Source organism: Varanus komodoensis, unplaced genomic scaffold (genome assembly GCF_004798865.1).
Source record: "Varanus komodoensis strain SLA01 unplaced genomic scaffold, ASM479886v1 scaffold59_1, whole genome shotgun sequence".
Classification (NCBI taxonomy): domain Eukaryota; kingdom Metazoa; phylum Chordata; class Lepidosauria; order Squamata; family Varanidae; genus Varanus; species Varanus komodoensis.
The window spans coordinates 3,388,798-3,412,171 of record NW_025336221.1 but is presented as its reverse complement, the minus strand read 5'-3'; the positions used below and the strand labels follow the sequence as shown (position 1 = coordinate 3,412,171).

General features: G+C 48.7%; 1 protein-coding gene across 1 annotated transcript; it reads left to right on the top strand.

Moving 5' to 3' along the window:
* The first annotated feature begins 11,884 nt into the window (after nt 1–11,884).
* LOC123033144 (transmembrane protein 198-like) lies at nt 11,885–18,720 on the top strand. Its single transcript, XM_044449575.1, has 4 exons — nt 11,885–12,226; nt 14,527–15,102; nt 17,275–17,423; nt 18,574–18,720. Exons 1-4 carry the CDS (start codon nt 12,040–12,042, stop codon nt 18,718–18,720), a joined length of 1,059 nt encoding a protein of 352 aa, XP_044305510.1. The 5' UTR covers nt 11,885–12,039.
* Nucleotides 18,721–23,374: the final 4,654 nt, after the last annotated feature.

Here is a 23,374-nt window from a genome sequence, read left to right as displayed (position 1 = left end):
GCCAAAATAAGGGCTATGCGCTTTGCAGATGGTCGAAAACACCTTCTACGTAGGAATACTAATACGACTAGTGACAAGGTACCATAAATTGAAAATAGGTCACAGGGCTGGCTTGTCAAGTTCCATGGTAAGGGCGAGCACTGCTTGCTAGAAAGAGTGCAAAAGTCTTCCCACCCACCCCTAGGATAAAACAGTAAAGTACTTGGGTGTCTAGATCAAAATCTGAGTTACTAAATCAAATTTCCCTGGAAGACCTAGCACCATTGGTTAGCATAATACTTGCATGCATCTGTTTATATGTGCTCCAGTCCACAAAAGCTTCAGTCCATAATACTTCTGCTCATCTTTAAAGTGCTGTCAGAGTTTTCTCTGGCTTCTCAAGTAACCTTGGTTGGACAATTGTTAGCCTAGAAACAACAAAACCTTATGCTATTTATGCTTACTCAGATATAAGTCCTACTTTGCTGAGGAGAATATACCCACTTGAGTGTGCATAGGATTACAGTTTTGGCCAAACTTCAACAATATTCAGGCAGAGGAACACTAAATGGTTGTGGTCAACTAATCAGCCCTGGAAGTGATACTTAAACTTGCAGTGGAAAATCTGACATCAGAACTTAGGTCTCTAGTTGCTGATTCATTTCTGCAAACTAAGGTAAATTCTGAATACAGTATCAGCTTTGATTTGATCAGGCTTGGCTCAGGCACTTTTTTCTGGGCTTTTTATTAGCTATTACTCTTAAGAGAGGAATGGGAAACCTATTGCCTTCCAGATAATGCTGAGCTACAACTCCCATCATCCTTCACCACAGGTCAGGTTAGCTAGGACTGATAGCCCCAACTGAAGGGCCCCAGACTCCCCAGCCCTGCTTAAAGATTATAGAACAGGTTGGATCCAGGTTTGGGAATGTGTGCCTGGGCTGGAAGATCTCCCTGCTCCGATCTCCATGGCAGCCTCTCCACCCGCCCCCCCGAAAGTGCTACCCAGAGTCCTGGAGAGCCCTGCTGAATGAGCTAGGCTGTGGTGTAGGAGGAAAGGAGCCAAGGCATCTCTAAAAACCTGCCAAAGCCAGCTTTTGTTGGGGAACTTTAGCAGGTGTAGCTTCCCAGGCAAATGTCATCTGCTGAAATTTTCTTTTCCACAAAACCTCTTAAAGATGCGGATGCAGTTGCCTCTTTTGCCCATCCTGCCAGGTTCCTGGCTTAAGAGATAAAATAGGAAATTCATTGGAGCTATTATTCTGACCAACTGAGGCTGCAATGCATGAAAGTAACTTCTGTTGACATCAGCAGGAAAGACATATTTCCAAGTAAACATACAAACTGTTGCACAGAGTCCATACAACAAATATATGGAAGGATGGGGTCTCTTGAGCCTATTGTGCTTTAAGATTTGGACTAGATTTTACCTAACTCTGAGTCCTAAAGAACATTGTCAATTGCTTCTCAGGATAAAAATAAACTCAGCGAAAACTGCAAATGCCAGTGTAAAATGCTTTCGAACCACTTTCCAGCAGAAGATCATTCATTCCCTTTAAGCTTCCCTTGAGTTCTTGCTCGTGAGAGGCAACAGCTGTTTGATGGGCAATATTGCAGGGGAAATTGGTGTGCGCATGTCCAGGCTGGCATCACGGCATTCGGAGAATGAAGAAGTCCTTCAGACCCAGCTTTATGTCCTGTAACTTGAGGAAGCACAAACTCACACTGAGAATGCAGTTCCAGAGATTTGCAAGGCAGTAGAAGTAGCTTGAAAATGATCGTTCTGAACTCTTGGTCCTCTATAGTGCAATTCTGCCTGAATTTATTAGATTCTTAGTTCCTGAGGCAAGGCATATCCGTCAGTGTTTTAAGAGTTTCACAACAGAGTCCTGAATACAACTGGACTGTTAGGTTAAGTAAGCTGTAGAGACAAATATTGTTCCACTTTTTGAATCTCAGAATATTGAAAAAATAGTATTATTCCTCCCTGTAGGCATTCTACCATATATTTTGTATCTTCTTCAGAAGCTAAATTTAAGATTTTCAAAAATGTGCTGCAGAGATCTGTGAAAAGATGTGTCTCCAAGATAAATCCAATGACTAGCAATTGTTTGCAGGCAGTTTTTAAAATCCTATATTTAACCCTTGCTGAAGATCCAAAGTGTACAATAGAGGGCCAAAAATTTTAGGCAGCTTCGAGGAAAAAGCTCCCCCCCCCCCCCACAGCATCCTGGGATTTTAACTTTTTCCACTGGATTATATTGGGTGTTCTCCAGGCTTATCTGAATTCTACTGAAATGCAGAAATCTAAGGTGAGGTGGCCCACCATCTAATACAGACCCGTCAGCCCTGCTGCCAAAATAATCAGTTATTTGCAAATGACAAACATAGGTTGAAAAAAAGTCCCATAGTGGGTTGCAGCCCCTTTTTTGCTGCCACCAAATTTTAGCTGTGCAAATGCAGGAGTGCAACCTGCAAGGGGTCCAAGCGGTGGAAGGTGGCCTCAAGATTTCCCACAGTTTGCAGCCTCTGATCTAAGGGTAGCTATGCCGTACCTGAGCATTTCCCAAGCCCTGGAAAAATACAATGGTACTGGCAGCTGGGGACCCTGCCAGCTGGGGAAGGGAATCAGCCTGCAGGCTGCATACTGTTCCTGGGCACTGTTGTGTTGTGGGTGGGTTGCTGGGAAGAGAAGACTCTAAACCGCCTCCCCCTCCCTGGGTGACCTCAAAGCAGCTGTCTTAAGGAGCAGTCTCCACCAGGGTCACTGGGAGGGGAGACGGCCTCAGCCGCATTGCTGGGATAGCTGTGCAGGTGGAAGCCTCTTCCCACTCCCATCTTGAGCAGTATCACTGGAGTGAGGAGATGGGTTACAGCCTCCCTGCCCCAGTGATCTTGTGCAGGGTAGCTGCAATGGGGGGTGGGGGGAGATTAAAGCCTCCCCACCACTTATCTCGGAAATAAGGTTAAGCAGCCTTGGGAAAGGGTTATCTCTTTGCTTGCTCTAGCAATCTATTCCTGAGCTTCAGTGAGGCAGTATTCTTGCCTCCCTTGTCTTTCCATGCCATGAATGTGGTGTGAGGTAGGAAGACTATAAGCCTGAGGCCAGGGAGTGCCTCATGATGAAGCTACTCTTTAACTTAAAGTTAAAGACTTCTTTAACTAAAGAGTAGGGTGAGAATATTATAAAAAATATACTTGGAGATAACATTTGCAAGACCATCAGGGATTCCTTGCTCATGTAACACCTTTAGCCATTCTTTGTTCTCATGACCAGATTACATTAATGCTTAGAAAATGGCAGACTGTTCCCATTTTACAAAAAAGTGTTGAACAATGCAACCTACACAGATCTACTCTGAAGGAGAGTTCCACAGGGCTTAAGTGTACATAGGACTGTAATGTAAAGTTTTGGTGACTTTCTGAACTATTTCATGGTGCAACCATATACATGTCTACTCTGGACATCACATCCACTAGGACTTCCTTCTAGGTATAAGGATATAGAACTGCAACCTCAAATGAGTGAGTCAGTCAGATAGCTAAGCTTTTCCAGCCTGGTGCCCTCTAGATATCTTGAACTGCAACTCCCAGCATACTGGACCATGCTGGCTGTGATTGATGGGAGTTGTTCCAAGTCATCTGGAGGGTACCAGGCTGGGGAAGGCTGCCATAGACACTAAGCTATAAACAAGTAATGAGTATATTGTAGGAAGCTGAATGAAAGTTGACTGATCTCTGATTCCCAGTCTCTTTACATTCTTAATCCCATTCCCCTCTTTGATCTGCAGATTAAAACAACCCCCAAGGCTGTATTTCTGTGACTCAACAAAGTGGCCTTTCTTCCCCCTCACAGTGCTGGGGAACAGTCAACACCCCGTCTCCCAGCCTCCTAACCATTCCAGCATACAAAAAAAAGACCGCCAGCCAAGAGTTTGCTGGTCATGGGCAGCCCAGCTGCTGTGAAGCACCCCTTTTCTCAGGATCATGTGCCGAATGTGAGGAGCCTGGGCCTTGGGTGCCGAGCATTGCCTCAAACACAAAGCCCCCTCTGTTTGCCAGAGCCGGTGCTGGAGAGAATCTAATGTGCCTCTGAGAAAGGCAGGGCAGAGGGCACATTGTTTGGAGACATGTAACATTTGGACACGATTACCCTTCTCCCAAGGGAGGTTGTGGGGGAAGGGATGCCCTGCAAGTGGAGAACCGGAGCACAGCAGGAGCTGGTTGTGAGGAACCTCGGATGGAAACAGCAAAACGTCTTGTGGCCCATTTGAGCATCAACACATTTATTACGGCGTGAGCTTTCACGGACTAGCATCCATTTTGTTAGATGCGAGGATCTGATCAAGCAGACTCCAACCCACAAATGCTTCTGCCATAGTAAATGGGTTAGTTTTAAAAGTTCTGCATCACTGTTCCTTACATTTCCAGCCACTGACTAACATGGCCATTCATAGTTATAGTCTGGGAGAAGGTCAGGAGTGCTCTGCCCTGATGAGGCTGCAGACTAGTAGATTGGTATGGTTGGAAGCTGAGGAGCAGGAAAACAGAATCTAGAAGATGAATTCTGGGGTACAAAATGGCTTGAATTTTACCTTTTCACGGGTCATGAGAGAGAAAACATCTGCAACTGCAAAGCATGATGCCAGCACAGTTCCATGATAAAAGACATAGTCAAAATCCTTTGGGGATCCTGGCTCCATGGCTTCCCAGATGGTATTCTCCTTCATTACGAAAGCATCATGGGAGATGCTCATGGGGAGTGGCTTTGGAAGGAGAGTAGAGAAAATTGGGACTGATACATGGGTGAGGCCTATTTGCAAGAGCTCCAGTCCATGTGAGTTTTTACTGTGGGAGTTGTCCACTGGTGAGATGGTGTGGCCTGGAAGAAAGTGCTTTCTGAGGGCTTGCATATTTTTATTTAACATTTGCTGACTAGGATACTTCCAATATCAGGCTTCTTCCAGCAAATTAGATTCCATAGAACAGTCTTTCCAAAGCTGGCGTCCTCCAGAATGTTTGGACTGCAATTTCCACCAGGTCCACCTGGTCCAGTCAGCATGGCCAGTGTCCAGGGATGATGGGAGTTATAGTCTAAAACACCTGGAAGGTCCCGGGTTGGGGAAAGCTGCTGCCAATTCACTGCTCCCCAGACATTCAACTGAATCCTGCTGTAATGTTCTCCCCCATTTCCTTGAGCAGTGAAAAGTCCCAGGATGAATACCACTGGATTAGTTTCCATTGGATGAGAAAGCACTGAAGACTTAATGGTATCTTCGTAAGTGCAAAAAAAAAAAAAAAAAACAAAGCCTACAGGAAGTAAAAAGACGTGTAAAAGCAGGATTCTCAGAACACCCTGGGCCAGCTCTCCAAGATTCATCCCAGTTCATGCTAACTCCAAACTCTTTGCTCTCTGCTTCTCTGGATTCACACCATGAAACTGCCTTTAAACTAAAATTCAAAGTTGGAATGTATCTTTATTGGAATTAACCAAAATTCCACCAAATGTGCAAGCTTTCAAGTTCTCCAGAACTCTGCATCAGACTACACAGTACAAGAAGCACGGGTGGTGGGAAGAAACAGAAATGTTCAAAATGGGCTGGATGTTGTGCTCACCGGGTCTATAGGAGATAGGTCCAGTCTCAAAATGGGGTTCTCAGTTATAAGGAAGTGTAATGGGTATTGCTGGTATCGGACTATACCCGTTTCCATTTCCCCTTGCACTAGCTGGACAGTGTTCCTTTTCCAATAATCCTTGTTGTTACACCCTAAAGGTTGGAGAAGAATTTCCAGCTCTTAATACACATTCTGGGTTCCCAGCTGACCCAGACCCCACATATCTTGCCACACACAGATTGCCCCCAAACCATAATCAAGCGCACAAGTTGAGAAAAGGCTCTCTTGGCAAGAATCAGCCAGTGAGAAGTGGCCGATGGCCTGGCTCAGCAGAGGGTGAGAAAACCTTACTGGCAAGAGGTATAAGGCTCTTGGCAGCTTCCGTGAGGCTGCAGCAACACTGCCAGTCTTTTCTGTGCTGGGTTGGAAGGAGGAAATACAAAAGACAGATGGACGGACAGTTGGGTGATCTTTCCTGGGGGAGGGGGACACTCGCTGATCACTGATGGCCAGAAAAGGAAGAAGCCAAGCTGCTGCCACTCATTAAGTCTCTGCTGCAGTGACAAAGGCATGGGGCCCAAGCTGGCTTGGCGGCAACCATTGCTGAAACCATCTGCTCTATCCCCTCCCTCTTTGCAATTAGTGGAATGGCTGCCTTGTACCATCACATTCCTTATGGGAGAAACTGGGACATGGCACAAGGACCATGCAAAAACCAAGGGGAAGGCAGAGCCAGGAAGCAGAGTGCCCAGGAACCAACCCCCACTACTTTCTGGCTGGGCGTGGGGGGGGGGCAGCAGGTTAGCCTCTTGTGGATGCTTTAACACATTACAGGAGGGACACCTTTTGAGCTTCCTTTGGATTGTTTGGCAGCGCAGGAGGAAGTCTGTTTCCTATCCAGTATTAACTGTGGCCAGCCAGAATCCAGGCAGTTGCCCTAGCGGCTTCCGGCTCTTCAAGGAACACCTGCACTTCCGCCCAGTCTGCTTCACACCCAAGCAGGCTCTGCTGCCAGTTGTTGAGAGGATGCTTTAGGCACCTGCTCGGCCAGCTGGCCAGCTAATAAAACTGCAAAGAAAGCAGGAGCGGGGCTGTTGGGATTGTCCCCTGCCAACAATTTCAGAAGCTACCAGACAGGTCAGCAGCAATGCCCAGCCAGGCCTCCTAGTCGGAGTCCTTCAGCCAGTTCAAACCAACGCTCAGCCCTCCCCTCCTCGGGTAAGAGCACGTTTCTAAGGCCGGACTCCCGGGTCCTTTCTTGGATCTTTCAATCATTTGAAAAGAGGCAGAGGCCGGAAAGCAAGATCCCAGGGCCCCGAAGGAAACTATGCGGTGGGGTTATGCGGAGAGAAGCTGGTAGCTAGGATTCCTGGCCTACAGCAGTCGGCTCTACGTAAGCCCGCCTTAGGTCCCCGTACTCGCACGCAGAATCAGTAGTCTGAATTGCTCCTTTCTCTGTGAAACAATCAAACAATTATCTGACACTGGACGAAACCAAGCCCCTAGCCCGGGAGGGGGGTTATGGGCCATTCTTCTCCAGTCGTTGCTTTTAGTCCCCTAGCGAGTGGCCGCTGCAAACAGGCACGCTGCTGCAAGGCTCAGAAGCCTTGTCCCCCACCCCTCGCCCTTTGCCAGAAACATGGAGGGGGTGCTCGCCCGTTTCTTTCCCTGAACCCAGTAACCTCCCCCTCGACTCGCCCGACTTCTTAACTGGCCCCTCCCGGCACTTGATGAGGTCACTCTTCAGCTGTTGTAGGAAAAGTTTATTTTGCAGATTTTCGAATCGGAGGCTAGTTAGTGTGTGTGTGTGTGTGTGTGTGTGTAGGGGGGGGTCTTAGCTGTTTCTGGCAGGGAGGGGACTGATTTCTATCTAGGCAGCTCTTTTGCATGCTCTTTAGTTCCCAACAGTTACTCTCCAGAGTGGGTGGAGCTGGTGGGAATGTTGCTTTTGCAGACCAATCCTCTGCTATATGCAGTGGTGGGGACTCTTTCCCAGACGGGTAAGTTTTACCTCGGAGTTTGTTTTTTATGATTGTTATGCTGCGCTTCCGCTGATGCGGATAAAAATTCTGATTGCCTTTATTCCTAGTGCTATAGAAGTAACCCTAGGAAACTCTCCGCACTCCCTCCTTTTGTTTCCCCAAGCAAACTAGGAGTTTGTTTGTTCAAGTATGCATATTCTTGTTGCAAAGAGCAATGATCTTGTCTCATTTTAGCTGGAACTCAGAGCTGTTCAGAGTAGTGAGGCTGGAGGAAGGGGATCTCTCTCCGAAGGAGATTAACGGTGGAAGAAGAATTGAGGGTGGGCCGACAAGATACTTTATCCTTCTGGTGTCCAGGTTATGCTAGCTGTCTCTCGGCACTTTTGTATAATGCACTCCTTAGCCTAATACTTAGGTAGTTAAATGCACAGATGAGACCGGCTCAAAAGAAAAGAAGGAAGGAACTGAGAGTGAGCGACTAAGTCTCCTCCTACCAAGGAATCTCACTTCTGAGGCATGACCTGGTTTGTGTTACTATGGATCTTCCTAAAAGTTCTTTAACCATCTATAGAACTTCGTTGCAAGCCCTGCGCGTTGAGCATTGCTTGCTAATTCCTCCACCCACCTCCCAGATTCCCAGCTGCGTCCTTGCCTCCCTCTCCTGAACATAAGCTTGCTAATAGTGATATTCTAAACTGATTCTAGCTCTCTGATCCCAAAGGGAATATTTCCGTTAAACTCCGCACTGTTTTCCTGTCTGGGATCCAAGCCATGGTAGGGGGAAGAAGAGGAGCCGGCAGCACCTCTGTGGCTGTGCTTGTATGCATACCCAGCAGACACGCACGCCAATAGCTGGGGCTTGATGAGCTGTTCGTTGGTTCAGCTGCAGTGCTAAACGTGGCACATGTCCGTGCAATGATGTGCTTTAAAATGTTTGGTGTGCGGAGCTTACGGCCAGTGAACTTGACTGAGATTTAATTTGAGACAGCACTGTTTCTCCCCAGACTCAGCTTCGGACTGAAATCAAAGTTGGTTCATCATGTACATGAAAGTAACAGTAAAACTGCTTTGCAGCATATGTAGCGTGGCTCCCCCTCTTACTTTCTCCTACCTCCTCCGGATAACTGTCACCAGCCCTGATGAACTTTGGGTTTAGGAGTAGGCTCCTGCAAAGTAGATGGGGATGCTTTCCAACTAATTCTGCTCGGACCCCTTTGGAAGTGGACCGTAGTGAGTTAATTCAGAGGCACGGGGTTTCTGTAGAATTAGCACTTACTATACTCTTTTACCATGGCCGCCTCTGAAGCGTGCTGGCAACTGCAGTCTCCCAGTGGAGAGGCTTCTGAGGAAAGCCTGGACAGGTTAGAAACCCTCCATGTCACATCTGAATTAAGTCAAGAGAGTGTGACTCTATAAGCAGCTTTCCAAATTCCGTGTTTTCTCATGTGAGCAGTTTTTACTAGGAAATAAGAGGACACTCGCATGGTAATTGCTATGCATGATAAATGCTGTGTCTAACGTGTGTATCATCTCGTTGCCAGTGGCTCTTTCCAGCACACATACAGGAACCAGCGTATACACATGTGTGATCATGAAACGTGCTCTTTCCTTAGAAGGAGACATGTGACTTGCTCTGCAGCCCTGTGAAATGAGTTCCTATTTGCCTCCTTTAGTCATGCTTGAGGTGCCTTAAAATACGGATTTTAAAAACCTTTTGGTTGTGGAGCCACCTTAGCGCCTGACAGTACAGAACTGAAAGGAAAACCAGTAAATGTAGTTCAAAACTGGTGTGATCTTGTGATGATGGTGTAAGAGAATTGCAACTTGCGAACACTGGATTGGCCTCAGCACCACTTCCCTTGCAATTAGATCCCCTCCTCTCTCTGTGCCCCTGTAAATTTGCAGTGCCCTCTTGTGCAGAGTGCTTCTTCCAGTTCCAGGGTGTGATTGAATTAAGGTGGAAGCCTCGGAGATGTGGCTTCACAGCTCACTGCCTGTTTGCGCGGTGCTCAGCAAGGGCTGAAGCTCAGTGGTGGCACACATGCTTTGCCTGCAGGGGGTCCCAGACCTCTCTCCGGGTAGGGGTGGGAGAGAGCCCTGCCTGAACCCCTGGAGCTGCTGTGAATCACTGTCAGGACCTGTGATCTGACCCACAATGAAGTGAACTCCAGCCACTTCTGCCTGGGACTGGTGCCCTACCTTGTCAGTTGCTGGAAGCCTGACTTCTACAAATGGAATGGAAACTGCATATAGGCAACGTTGCCAAACAGAAATGGTGAAAGTAAAAAAAAAGAAATAAGGTGATCTGTTTATGCTCTGTGAGTCTGTGATGTTCTGAAAGAGGGGGCTTTTCTTCAAGAAAGTGGGCACTTGGCAAACCTATTTATGCAGGAGTCCTGGGGCCCTGTATACTTCCTTGCCTTTCACCCAGCTTGAAACAGAACCCATATTTAACATGATGGATACCTTCCCCCCGAAGCTGGGAAGAGAGCCCAGACTTCCTGGCTTCTCATGCTACCTCCTCTTCCAGTTCACTAGGCTTTCTCTACAGAACTGGGAATAGGACCCAGAAGTCCTGGCTGGTGACCAAATTTAAATAGTACTTGAATTCAGATGTAATTATGGATATCCACCTCTTTGTCCCCCTTGTCAGCCTCAAAGCTGCCCCCATTGACCCCTCCCATATGCATAAAGTTTGGCTTGGATTTGATGTGATGGCTGCTATGTTGGGGGAGGGGGAATTACATTGTTGCTAATTCCTTTGGGGAGGGGGATTAGTCATGTTTCTACTACTTAAGTCATGTGAATAGATTAACCCTTAGGACCTGGGAATGGGGTAGGCAACAGGATGTTTTGTAGCCAGAGATGGAAGAATAAGGTGGATAGGCTGTTGCAAACATAAGAAGGCCTTCAGTCTGCCCCACTGGAGCTCTGTCTAGGGCAGCTTCAAGTTTTTCACCGTGCCCAGCCTGATGCTCCAATCAGAAGTCCGCAAACAGGACATCCCACTTGTGGTCCCCAGCAGCGTCTCTGAAAATGGAGGTAGCCAGTAGCCATCCTAACTGGAAGCCCTTGGTAGCCTTACCTTGCATCATTTTGTTACATCATTTCAAAAGTTGGTGGCCATCTTTTCCTCTTATGGTAGCAAATTCCATAGTTCCTGTCTGAAGAAGTACTTTCCCTTGTTGGAACCTTCCACAGGTTTGGTTTCATTCAGATTTCTAGTACTGTATATGAAAGAGAACTGCTGTCCAATTTTATTTCTATTCTGCTTTCTTCAGTATCTTCTGACCAATTATATATCCCTCTATCTCCTCCCCCACCGCACCTTACTCACATTTTCCCTAAACTAACAGTCCAAAAGATGATAGTCTTTCCAGCCACTTGATTTTTCTGGCTGCCCTTTTTGCAGCATTTCCTGCCCTGCAGTATATTTTTTGGGGTGCAGTGTATGAGTGGCAGTGGGAGGGGAACATGTAGAGGTCAGGCAAGCTTGTCCAAGAGTCATGGGAGGGTTAAAAGAAATGTTTCTTTTGCCAACAAAAGTTTTCTGATGATAGTGCAATCATAAACCAAGGACACACTGGCTTACCTTGCACATTGACACCACTTTCCACCAATAGATGTCAGGACATTTTTATTAAACCTCCTCATATAAGCACCATTTTGATGCTTGCTTTCCTCTTCTGTGTTCTCCCCCCCCCCCCCCCGCTTCCTTTCTTTGGCTCTACTGTTCTTTGGTGCTGCCCTCTTCCTCTTAATGCCAGTAAAATCACATTTCAGCCTCAGTTGCTGCTCTTCCCCTCTTCTCATCAGGTACCTTGCATTTGTATTCTCGCCCAACACCATGTGCAGGAGATCCGCTAAAGCTGGACTCCGGGTATAAATCCAGAGCCCACCCCCCATAACTGCCAGAGGAGGCAGCAGGTGATGGGAGAAGAGTGCTGGTAGGAAAAAATAAAGCCATCACCCAGTGCGGGTGCAGCAGCTGATGCCTCCATTTTTTTCTTTAATGTTTGCATGGCAGGCACCCTGCATAGACAGCCTAGCTAAACGTTACTTCATGTTATGTTGCTTAAGGGGCTACTTTTGGCCTCCACTTGCTAATTTGGATGGGGGAGGAAAGGGGCAGCGCGTAAGGGACAAAAGTGGTACTGGGGGCAAGCAGCACTAGGGGAAAGAGAGCGGGGTGGGGCGTGGGATCCTGAGAGGGTGTCTTGCACAGAGGTCCTGTCCATTCTGGCAGAGGGACAAACCACTTGCCTTGAAGTGTAACCTGGAGGAGCTGGTGAGGAAAGTCAGGGTCTCTAACGGTGCTACTGTGAGAAGAGGAGTCGGATGGTTTGTGGCTTTCTAAAGTCCTCTAGTACTTGTGATTAAAGCCCAGGCAAAACTCTCTTCCCAGGCTGTCTCTCCCATTCGAATGGCTCTTGAAAGCTGAGCTGCGGCCTTCCTGGTGAGAATGGATCCAACCTCGCTGCTTCCACTTGTTCTTACCCCGGACCCGCGCGGGTTTAACCAAGGGGCAGCAGAGCCCGGCGAGCTTCCTGTGGATCCCTGCAGCCTCCTTTCTGAAAGACACTATGAGGTGGTGCCTTGTGTGATCTGCGCTCTCTGCTGTGTTTTTGGCGTGGTTTACTGCTGTTTTGGTGAGTAGAGGGAAAGGAGAGGGGCTGCTCGGGCTCTCCTTCTCAGCCTTCTGTCTTGCTCGCCTTCTGAACTTCCTGCTTCAGAGGTTGATAAGCAGACACATTCTATTGTGCAGACGATGTGGAAAGCAGGTGAAGGACACGTCCTTAGCCATTAGTATGGACATGGAAGTACCATTTCCAAAGCTGACGTTTTTCCCATCTCCTCGAGCTTTTTTATCTCTGGGTATCTGCAAACTCTGTGTGCGCACATGCATCTGTGTGTGTGCAAAGTACATGTTCTGAAATAAATATATATTTCATGCAGCCCTAGCCTTGAAGTATGATCTTTGTTAGAATTTAAAAACATCAGGATTTCATTGACACACCCTTTCAAAGCATCAACAAAAGTTATTAGCTGACAAAGTTATTTTCTTACTAGCCTGCCAGGCATAGCACCTGTGTCAGTCATTTGCTGCTCAAGGACAGCTTGAAAGGAGTGGAGAACGAAGGGAACAAAACTCAACTCTTTCCCAGTGTTCCCTTGAGTAACGTAGCAGTGATCCTTCCGTGCTGTGCTGTGGTGCTGAACACATGAATGGTGACATGGAAGCCATATTAGCAACGCTGCGTGTTAGTATTCCACCAAAAAAGCCAGTTCTCTGTTGACCAGCATGCTCTGTAACAAGCTAGATGAGCAACTGGTGGAAGCGGCAACAGGTTTGGAGGGGCTCTTGTTCCACATTCTGCTTGTCTCCCCTGCCCCAGCAAATTGCAGCTCTTTCCTTTTCTTCCCTGCCCCACTGGCTTTGCACAAAGAGGCAGAGTACAACCCCCACCCCTTTTTAAAATTCAGTATGCTTTTATCACACCTTTCTTTAAACAGGTCGTGATGCCATACATAGTTCTTCCCCCATCTCCCCTTGAACCTCTTTCTGTTAGTTTTTGTTAATATGTGTGCATAAATTTGTATAGCAAGGAATGCATATAGGATGGATTTATATGAACATACATTTTACTAGTGATGATACAGCACGTTCATCAAAAGTCCACCAAATGCCCAAATAAGTATTCATTGTATGCCCCCCATTTAAATACCAAAAGGCTGATATGGTCCTCAATCCATCGCATTAGTGGAGGCGAGCACTTATCCTTCCAATGTTGTCAGAACAGTCCTTCCACTGCCGAGAGAACACAGAGAATCCATTAATGCTGACCATTAATTTCTATGAAGAGGATATGTAAGTTCAACGCATTCATACATTAGCAGATATTAAAGACTGTTCCAGTACAACACTTATCACTATAATAAATTCCCTTCATAAGGAAGCAACTACTGGATATTGTCCAAACATGTTCAGAAGAAGCATTAGCTGCATTGTACCACCAGCTACTCGCCAAAATGGACAAATACATATTAGAAAGATATTGCAGTACCCAACAGGCATGAAGCTGTTTGCTGAACACTTGGGACGTACAACAGTCTTATGAGGTAGCCTAGGCCAGAAGATTGCAGCTGGCCCAAAGTTAGCCAATGAGGCTGTGTGGGGATTTCAACCCAGGTCTCGCTGTGCCTGACCTGCCATTCTGGCCCTAGCTTCCCCAAACTGACACCCTTCAGATGTTCTGGTTGTCAAGTCCCATCAGCCCCAGACAGCATGGCCAGCAGTCAGAAATACCGGATATTGTAGTCCAAAATGTCTGGAGGGCACCAGGTTGAGGAACCCTGAGCACTGCGACACACATGGGCACCCCGGTGCCAGTGCAAGCCAGATGAAGAAAATAAAACCATTCTGCTGCTCCGTGGACTAGCTAACCTGGGGATTTTAGCCTTTGGCCAGAGAGCAACAAGAGTGGAGGAGATGGCTGTATGTTTTCATTGTCTGAACTCACAGCTCCAGAAGGAAAAAAACACCTCCATAAACAGAAGGTGGTTTGTTCTCAGTCAAAAATTACACCCTACCCCTAATGCTCAGTGCACATCTCAGTTGTGCTAAATCTCCAAAGTCTAATCAGAACAGTGTGTCCTTCATACTTGATCTATTTCAAATAACTTCAAGTAACAAGCATTGTTTCGTGGTGGTTGTGATAGCGGTACGTCTGCGTCATAAACTGCAGTAAACTTTTGTTTTGAACGTTTACAAAGGGGGGTACTTTTCACAAACGCCTTTCCTTTCCCATGTTTTCTGCAACTTCATATAAGGGTAAACGTCACCATGCTGAGAACATGGATGGCACCTTTCATCCGTTGCCCCGCCAGAGGTGGAAAGAGTCCAAGGTGAGCACTTCTCCAGTGACCTTTCTTCCACGTCTGTCTTTAGGTTATCGCTGCTTCAAAGCCATCATGTTCCTCTCGGGCCTGCTCTTTGGCTCAGCTGTGATCTTCCTGCTTTGCTACAAGGAACGCATCTTGGACACGCAGCTGAGCCTGGAGGTGAGCGCCGGCATTGCCCTGGGCATCGGAGTCCTGTGCGGCCTCGTCACCATGCTGGTGCACTCAGTTGGACTGTTCCTGACGGGGCTTCTGCTTGGCATGCTGGTGGCCACAGCTGGGCTGGTGGCTACCGAGCCCCTGTACGCACTGCCCAGCGCGTGGGTCCCTGCCGGATCTCTTCTGGGCTCGGCACTCCTGGGCGCGGTGATGGCCTTGCGCTGGCAGAAGGCCCTCACGGTGATCTCCACAGCCGTGTTCGGGGGCGCCGTGCTCACCCTCTGCTTGGACTATGCGGTTGAGAACCTGGCCCTGGGCCGCCACATCTATGAGCGCCTCCGCCTGGCACCGCCTTCCCCGTTCTGCTGGTGCGGCTGGGCCGTGCTGGCCACCTGGCCTGTCCTCGCCCTGATGGGGGTGCTGCTGCAGTGGAAGGTGACCGCCGAAGGCTTCTCCCACACTGATGGTGAGTGGATGGCTCGGGCTGGGGCTGAGAGCGGGGAGGGGCTGGGTGGGGTTTGGATGGGACGGAGGAGCCCACAAACAAGCGCATGGGCCCCGTTCTTTCTCCCCAACACCCTGCCTGTCTTGGGGGCACTTAGGAAGTGCCACAAAAGACAGCAGTATGTCCTTTTGGGGGATTTGTGCCAGTAGAAATGCAAGCTTAGAAGCAGTTGCCCTCTCACCTCCGTCTGGCAGAAGACCCTATGTGCCTGCCTGCCCTCTCAGGTGCTCAGTGTTCATTGGCAGCAGGGCAGCCCTTCAAGCAGAGGACCATCCTCCGTAAAAGAGGCCACGCTTAAGTCCTATATTCAGAGCTAATGCATGTGTGCAATGGGGGAAGAGCCGGCACATGCACAGTTCACGCTGGCAAGACCAGCACAGCAGCAGGAACTAGCCAGAGCTAGCAGAGACAGCCGGCGCACATGTAGTTGAAGAGAGCTGTTATAATTTGGCGCGTGCGCTGGTTCTCTGCTAGTCTCTGAAACTGAAAGAGTTTGAGAGTACGCCTGCCCTGGCTCAGAGCTTTCAGACTTGTTTGGAGATTGTTTTCTCCGAACAAGTCCGAAAGCTCCGAGCCAGGCTGGGTAAATGACCTTGGTGGGCCGTATCTGGCCTGTGGGCCATAGTTTGAGGACCCCTGCTTAAGTCCATGTGGAAGCTGGAGAGGTGGCCATGGGTCGGGAGAGGATGTGGCATCCATGGGGTGATGAGTGGGTCTCTTGTTCAAGTGGGGGGAAGCTAAGAGCTTCCAGGAGATCCTAAGCAGATTCTTGCTACCTCAGGTGGGAGGTCCATCAAATTCCTCATGCTGCAGGGCCATGAGATGCCTCTGGGAAGCTTACAAGCAGGGCAAGAAGACAACAGCGATTCCTTGTTGCTTGTCTGCAGCATGGCTGCTTTAAACATTACTATTTATTTAAAGTATTTACTCAAAGGAGTGGGCTAACTGATACACAGTCTCCATAAAGCCGTGAATAAATAAAGCAGTTGCATCAAAATTCAGAAATACTAGCAGCATCTGACTGCATTACAAATTATAATTTAAAAAGCTGGTGTGCCAGCAGATACTTTCTACATGGAAGGGAAGGGGAGAGGCACATCTTTCCAGAAGCAAGGTGCACAGCCAAGAGGGACTCATTCCTCATGGCCTCTCACCTCCTGCAGAAGGAGGGGATGCTCCAAAACAAGAAGTCTGAAAAAGATCCTAAAGCTCAGGCCATCTCACGTGGGAACCAGCTGTGTTTAGGTATCCTGGACCCAAGACACACAGGACTTCAGAGGTTAAAAGCTGTGCTGTGAATTAGGTCTGGGCATTCATGTGTGTTAAAGTTATCTATTGTTAGTTGTAATTGGTCTCAGTGAATTTGATCCTTGGTGCAAAGTTTTGCGCCAAAAAGAGAATGAGTGTCTGGTGTCTGTTGTACAGTTGCACCATGCGAGTGTGAACCATGCCTAGAATCCTCCTTTTCGAGGGCAGGGCACATTTCTGGCCTTGAAAACTGAGACGAGAGGCTTGAAAGTAACACTGGAAGCAGTCCAGGCAGGGTCTGCCTGCACATGAGGGCGTGGGCAGCAGCAGCGGGTGTGCAAGTTGCGTGCCCTGCATTGTGACTTTTCTCCCTGTGAGAACTGAAATGAAACCAACTATGTATGGGAATCTCTCCATTACCCGCACATTACTTTAATTTGAATATGGTGCACCATTTATATCACAGTTTTTCTGAGCATAGAGCTCGGCTCAAATGAACAAAAAAGAGAGCAAGTGAAGTAGGCAATTGGGAGACATGATACAGATGTTGACTCTCCCAACCCGGTACCCTCCAGCTGTGTTGCTCTGCAGATCCCATAATTCCTCATTGGCTGGGAAGGCACCATAAAGAAGCTGTGATAGGGTGCCCCCAAAAAGGAATGACCGAGAGTTTGGGTTGGGGTCAAGTGTTGTCTCCCCCTGCTCTCCAGATCTGAATGTCTGGTTAAGAATGAAAGTTTTATGGTTCCCCCACAGCGGAAGAGTTTCCCCAGGTTGGGGTGGGAGCTTCCATTTCCTTTCCAAGCACGGCCAGGTGATGGGCTGTCCCCTTGATGGATTTGGGATCAGCAGTATCTGGCTTCACAAACCTGTCCTCTTTCCCAGTGATCCTGAATCGGCGCCAGAAACAGCTGCAGCTGTTACGGATCCGGCAGCGTGAAGCCAAGAAGAGGCAGAGCCAGGCTCCCCAGGAGGGCTCGTACCGGCACAAGCCCAGCGCTGTCAAGCGCTGTGCAGGAGATGTCCTTGCGCCAGTGAGTGGTTGAGGGACGAATGGTGTGTCTCACGAGTGCTCTGGGTCCTAACCTCCATGAGTCGAATCTTCACCCCTTTTGTGACCACTTTGCCATGCCAGCCTCCCTGCGCTGTGCCCTCTGAGCCTCCCTCAGTGGATCCTGTAGTCCAGCTGGAGGAGGTTAGACTGCACTTCCCATCCTCACTAGCCAGCACAGCTAATGGTGAGATCTGATGGGATTTTCAGCCCATTAAACATCTAGAGGACCACAAGTGGCCTGACTAGAGCAAAAGCAGGCAATGTTGGCCATGGGATGGGAAGGTGGGCAAGATTTACCATCTGAATGTGTAATGGGATGGTCTCACCTCTCTCACCCTTTTCTCCTACAAATGGTGCCTAGTTTTCTCCTTTCACTCCTGAATGACTGCATTCCCAGACCACCCTTGACAGCTGCATTTGCCTTTTGTTGATGGATTGAATCCTCTGCTTGCTTGAAGTAGGGGAGCACTCTCCCCTTCATAGCACTTCCAAGCAATGACCATTGCAATCTGCCTTGAAGTAATGGGATCTTAGAGCTAGAAGGGACAGGAGGTCATCTAGTCTGACCCCTGCCCAAAGCATCAAGATCATCTGCCTGCCCTTGCTAAGACCACTGGAATCTAGACTCAGTGTCACAGTAGAGTCTATTCACTAGCAGGGCTTTGCAGGGCTTTCCTTGGGGCCCCTCTGATTGGGAGGACCTTCACCCTGATCCCTGACGCACAAGGACTCCGTATGGTTGATCTGTGATAAAAGAAGCATAACATGAGAAGTGTCCATGAACTAGAACTAGACCAGTGGCCTTTCCAGTCCAACGTTTGTTTCCCATGGTGGCCAGCCAGCTTCCTGTGCCCCCGCAAGCATGCAAGAACACCTCCTGGGCCTGTCACGTGTTCCTGCAAGCTGGACTGGCCACGACTTCGTTGTATGTGTCCCAGTTCCTCCAGGCACTTGCGTTCCCTTTCGGAGGCTGCTGGGCATCGGTAGCAGCAGTCTGGTGCTGCTGTCAATACAACTGGCACATAATTTGAGTTGCCCACACTCCCCAGCGCAGCAAGGAAATAGGTCGCTCCCCTTTCGCAGGCCTTGATCTGACGTCTCTCTCTCTTTCTCCACCCCGCACCACGAAGAGTTACATCCAGAGCCTGCGTGACCGCCAGCAGCTGAGAAGTGGCACCTCCTTGAGCAACCTGAGCAGCAGTGCTCACACCGCTGTGGACCTGGACTACGACTGTGGCTCCACCGTCCCCCTCACCACGCCCCGCGGGTGCCTCTGAGGGGGCTCGTTTCTTCTTCCGCCCGTGCCTTGGGCAGGCACGAGCACGACTTGCGACTTGGGTCTTGAATATTTTTGCCTTGTGTGCAGGCACCCTTGGCCAGCCTGCCACATCTTTTTAATGCCTTTTTTAAGCTCTTCAGAGCAGAGGGCTCCATTCCCTGCCCTCCTCTGGGTACGGGGCTTGAGACCACTTGTGACTGAATCAAAGCAGCAAGAGAGGAGGGAGTTAGAAACATGTTAATTTATTTCCAGTTAGGGCAAGGGAAGGGAAAAAAGCCACTTTCTGCTGCAGGGTATCTGCACCCGCCTTCCAAAGTATGCATGGACAAACTGGATGTTCTAGGGTGGCTGTCCCTATCCTTGAAGCTAGTTTGGTATCCATCCTTAAGCCAGTTCAACTAAGCCATAGCCATACCCCTTGCTTTTAATGAAAGGGTGATTCAGCCTAGTTTGCCGCATATCCAGGGGGGAAACTCTTAACTTGTGTATCTTTTGGTTGACATAAGCTGTTCTTTGTTGGAACTTGACTTTGGGTAAAACAGCTAGGCCATTTGAAATAGGTAATCGCACCACAAGTTGATCTGGGTATATTGGTTTGATCCGTGTTACTTTTGCAACGTGTCAGCATACGATAAAATCCTGGGGGAATGTTCACCTTTTCCCTACATAAAAAGGGAAATACCCACCCTTTTTGGCTTGCTTACATAAAGAAAAGGAAAAGTTTCCTCTCCTTTACAGCACAAACTTGCACAAAATTAATCAAGACTGAAAATGCAGAATCTCTTTCAGCCTGGGGGGCAAGTTCCACTTCAGAGAAGCTCTTGGAGACTGCATTCCTCAAAGGGGTGCATTCAGCAATACCAGAAAGAATCACAAAGGGTTTAAAGCCCTTACTGCTGGTAACTTAAATCTTAGGAGAAGCATTTCAGCCTTTTAGAATGGGGGAAATGCACACGGAAATCATCATGTGATTGGCTTTAGGGCTAAGGGAAGGGGGCATGGCCATTTGTGAAGCGTGAGAGGGGGGCCTGAGGGCCAGGTTTGGCCCTTGGGACAGAGGTTCTGCATCCCTGCTCCAGATCAAACTTTTAGTTTTACACCTCTGAGCCCTACTCAGGTACTCCCCCGGCACACAGTCACAATTGCCCTAGAGTAAGGCACCATCCTCCCATGGCCTCAGCCCGCCTTTATCCCTCCAAATGTTCTTGGTTTTGCACTCCCATCAACCCTTGCTAGTCTGGCTAAGGATCAGGGGAATGATGGGTGTTGGAGTGGAACAACATCTAGAGGCCTGCAATTTCCGTCCCCTTCCCTGGGGGAAGGGGTCCCCCATCAGATTCAGCATGCTGACTACCGCACTTCTAACTCACGGGAGATGCTGCATTTTAGACTTCAGACTTTTCCCTCCAACACAGCAGTGGCAGCAGGGTCAGGATGATGCTTGTGCCATCTGGCTCCCCCACTTTCAGGGATGGTAGTAATGTAAGAGTTGAGCCTCAAATAGGACTCTTAACAGCCGTTCCAAATGCCTTTTTGAACCTTTTAGTGCCTTACCTACACCAGAATGGTTTTCCCTTTAACTGGACAATGGTGCTTTTAAGAACATACGGGCAACGATGTGGACCATTTTTATAAACAGCAAAACCTGAATTAACTGTAGGCTAACCACTCAAATCCCAGATCACGAACTGAAATTAATCTGGATTCAGTGTGTACATGCTGGGTTCGAATCTTGTTCAAGAGACTGCTCTTGATTATCGGAGATTGTTTCCTGTGGACTTGTTTTTGGTTTTGTTTTGGGTTTTTTGGCTACTGTTTTGTAACTCCTGTTTGTAATACTTAACACAGAAGCATTTGTGCTGTGCTGTGCTGTGCTGTGCTGTCTCCAGAATTGCATGCTCTGCTTGAAAGAGGTTTGGTGGTGCTTGCCTTCTGAGTGCCCTTGCAAAGACCTCCACCATCTATGCATATACGGACATAGAGCAAGTCAGAAGGGGCCTCCTGGGCCATCTGTCTGACCCCCGGCACCAGCCAGCTCTGCTCATGATATGCCTACCATGTGCATGTCTAGCCTATCCTTGAACACCCTCGCCAATGGGGCCTCAACCACCTCCCGTGGAAGCCCATTCCATACCCTCGGGGTCCTAACTGTCAGAAGTATTTCCTGCATCCAAATTGAACCTTGGTTCCCTGGCGTCCTTCCTTCCTCTGCAGGGAAGAACAGGTCTCTACCCACCTCCATGTGACACTCCCTCGTGTACCTATATGTCACCAATAGATCCCCTCAGAGTCTTCTCCAGGCTGAAAAGACCCAGTTCCCTCAGTCTTGCCTCATACGGCTTTCCCTGCAACCTGGTCACCATCCTTGTGGCCCTACAAATTTTTTTCAGCCAAAAGACCAAAGCCAGTTCCAAGAAAGCTCCAAGGGGAAGCAATTCCAGTGTGGAGAAGGCCTGACCCTCAAAGCACCAGTGTTTGGTAGCTTCGCTCTGTCAGTTGCTAAGCAGAAGTGCAGTGAGGTCATTCAGCTTTTAAGAATGGGGTAAAAAGTGCCAAAGCTGGGAATCCACTTTTAACTGGTGCTCAGATGAAAGGGGGCATGTGCAGCAAGGGGTGTGCTCCATCCGTGTAACTCAGAGGACTGGATTTAGTCCCCAGGGATGATAATGCTGGGTGAGGGGACTGAGCTTTTCCACCCATGGCCTGGAGAGGAACAGGAGAGATGCAACTTGGCCTGAAGAGAAGCATCTTCCAGCCATCACCTCTCCTCTGACAGGTGATAGTGAAGGTCTAGCCCAGCAAGCTCATCTCAGTTTTAACGAGATTGAACTATGGACTTTCTGGATGTAAACTCTTCTGTGGAAGGGCGAAAGGTTTTCTCTGACTTTGAGAATGTAAGATGTTCGTGTCCACGGGAGGGACAAAGTAGGGTGAGAAGCAGATGGCAGGGTTTTGGGAGGGGAAGGGAAGGAGAGGCAGTGCCCCATAGTGTGGGCACTGTATTCCTTTTGCCCCACTTTTGCCTGCTCTAGTTGATTTTGCGGTTAAGGACCTGCATGAACAGAGGAGGCGGCCTCCTCCTCCTTCACAGCTTTCAGTCCAAATATGGTAGTCTGGCTTTGTCGTGAGCCTTGTGTCTCCTTCCAAGCAATTTCAGTCTTGTCAGTGTCCCTTTCCTAAAAACCTTTGTTACGTTCAAGGCTCTGATCATACACAAAGCGAAATGTTGGACCTTTTTTTACCAAAAAGTTTACGAACCCTTCTGCCTCTCTCGCTGGTGGGAGGAGCAGTGTGGAAGCGGGCCTGCCTTCACTCCTCCCGCTGCGTCCCTGAACACTGCCTAGTGATTGCAACTGGTCCTACCAGTTCCCATGCCGCCTCCCTTGAGAGGCTGCAGCCCCTTCCCATTCCCATGGCTGGGTTGCCTGGGCCCTTTGCCTGCCCCTGGGCTAATCTGCCCCACAGCTAAAGACTTTGAGCCGCAGCTGGAGACAGTTTCAAAAACAATCTCATGGTCGAATCTGAGTAGTCAGTCCCACCAGGATAGGTAGCCTTCCAGGCGCGCATCTGATTTTCAGAATCTGAACGGTCGGGCCTGCCTCTTGGGTGCGCGCCTGTGATTCAACAAGATGCCCATGCACGAGTCTTCCGGCTCACTGACTGCTGCCCTCCTGCTCCCGTTATGTGCGTATCCGTATGGATTCCCATTCCCCTGATGCCCACAGCAGTCCCATGTCTCCTCCTCTTGGCCCTCCTTGCCTGCTTAGGCCCTGGCACAGCTGCTGGTGAGGGAATGTGTATACGTGTAACACAGGCGTGTGGGCAAGTGCCAGGAATTCTCTGTCTTGAAGCTGCAGTGGAAATAAAGCAAAAGAGGTTCTGGCATCCTGTCTGGGAAGGCAAAAAAGCAGGCTCACAGCTGCCAGCCCAAGACTTTGGTTGGATTAGAAATCCTCTCACAGGTGCCAAGTTTTCTAATGCCACATGATCAGCAGCCAGTTCTTTCCCCTTGCAAAACTGGTATATATTAAATCTGAAGCAGGATCTTACTCTTTCATACCAGTATGTGAGTGCAGACTTCGGCCTGATTGGACTAGAATACCTCCTGTAACCTGGTGCATTTCAGGTGTATCAGACCACAGTGGCCTGCATTCTTAAGCATTGACTGTGGCGGATGGGAATTGGCGGCCCAAGCATTTGCAGGGTGCCATGTTGGGGAAGGCTGAGCAACAGGTTATAAGGTTTCTGCCTGCATGTCTCTACACTCAGTATCTCCTAAATTTCCAATAGCGGAAGCATGGCTTTGCACTGTTTGGGAGTAATGAATGCCAACCCTTTTAATTTAGCTGTGAGCAGATGTGTTCTTCTGGGCATTTCTCCTCATGGAAAGGAGAGCAGGTAATCCTGTTGCCCCTGATCTGCAGGTGTGAAAGACCTTTAGCTACTGGAAGCCACTTGGAAGACAGCAAAGCCAGGGGAATGAGTCAGCAGGTCATGCAGTGGAGAGCATCCTTTACAGAAGAGCACGTTGCATTTGCTGGACCCTCCCGTGCATTTCTCATGGCATGCCAGTGTCTCCTGGTCTACAATTTGAGAATGGAGAGGTGCAGACAGACTCTTACCTTTTCTTCTGCAGTTTGGATTGGGATGAG

What these genes read in the sequence shown, in the direction of transcription:
- LOC123033144 (XM_044449575.1), top strand. Translation starts at nt 12,040, where the DNA reads ATGGATCCAACCTCGCTGCTTCCACTTGTTCTTACCCCGGACCCGCGC. An exon ending in CGTGGTTTACTGCTGTTTTG is followed by an intron (nt 12,227 to 14,526) that starts GTGAGTAGAGGG and finishes GTCTGTCTTTAG; the next exon opens with GTTATCGCTGCTTCAAAGCC. An exon ending in AGGCTTCTCCCACACTGATG is followed by an intron (nt 15,103 to 17,274) that starts GTGAGTGGATGG and finishes CCTCTTTCCCAG; the next exon opens with TGATCCTGAATCGGCGCCAG.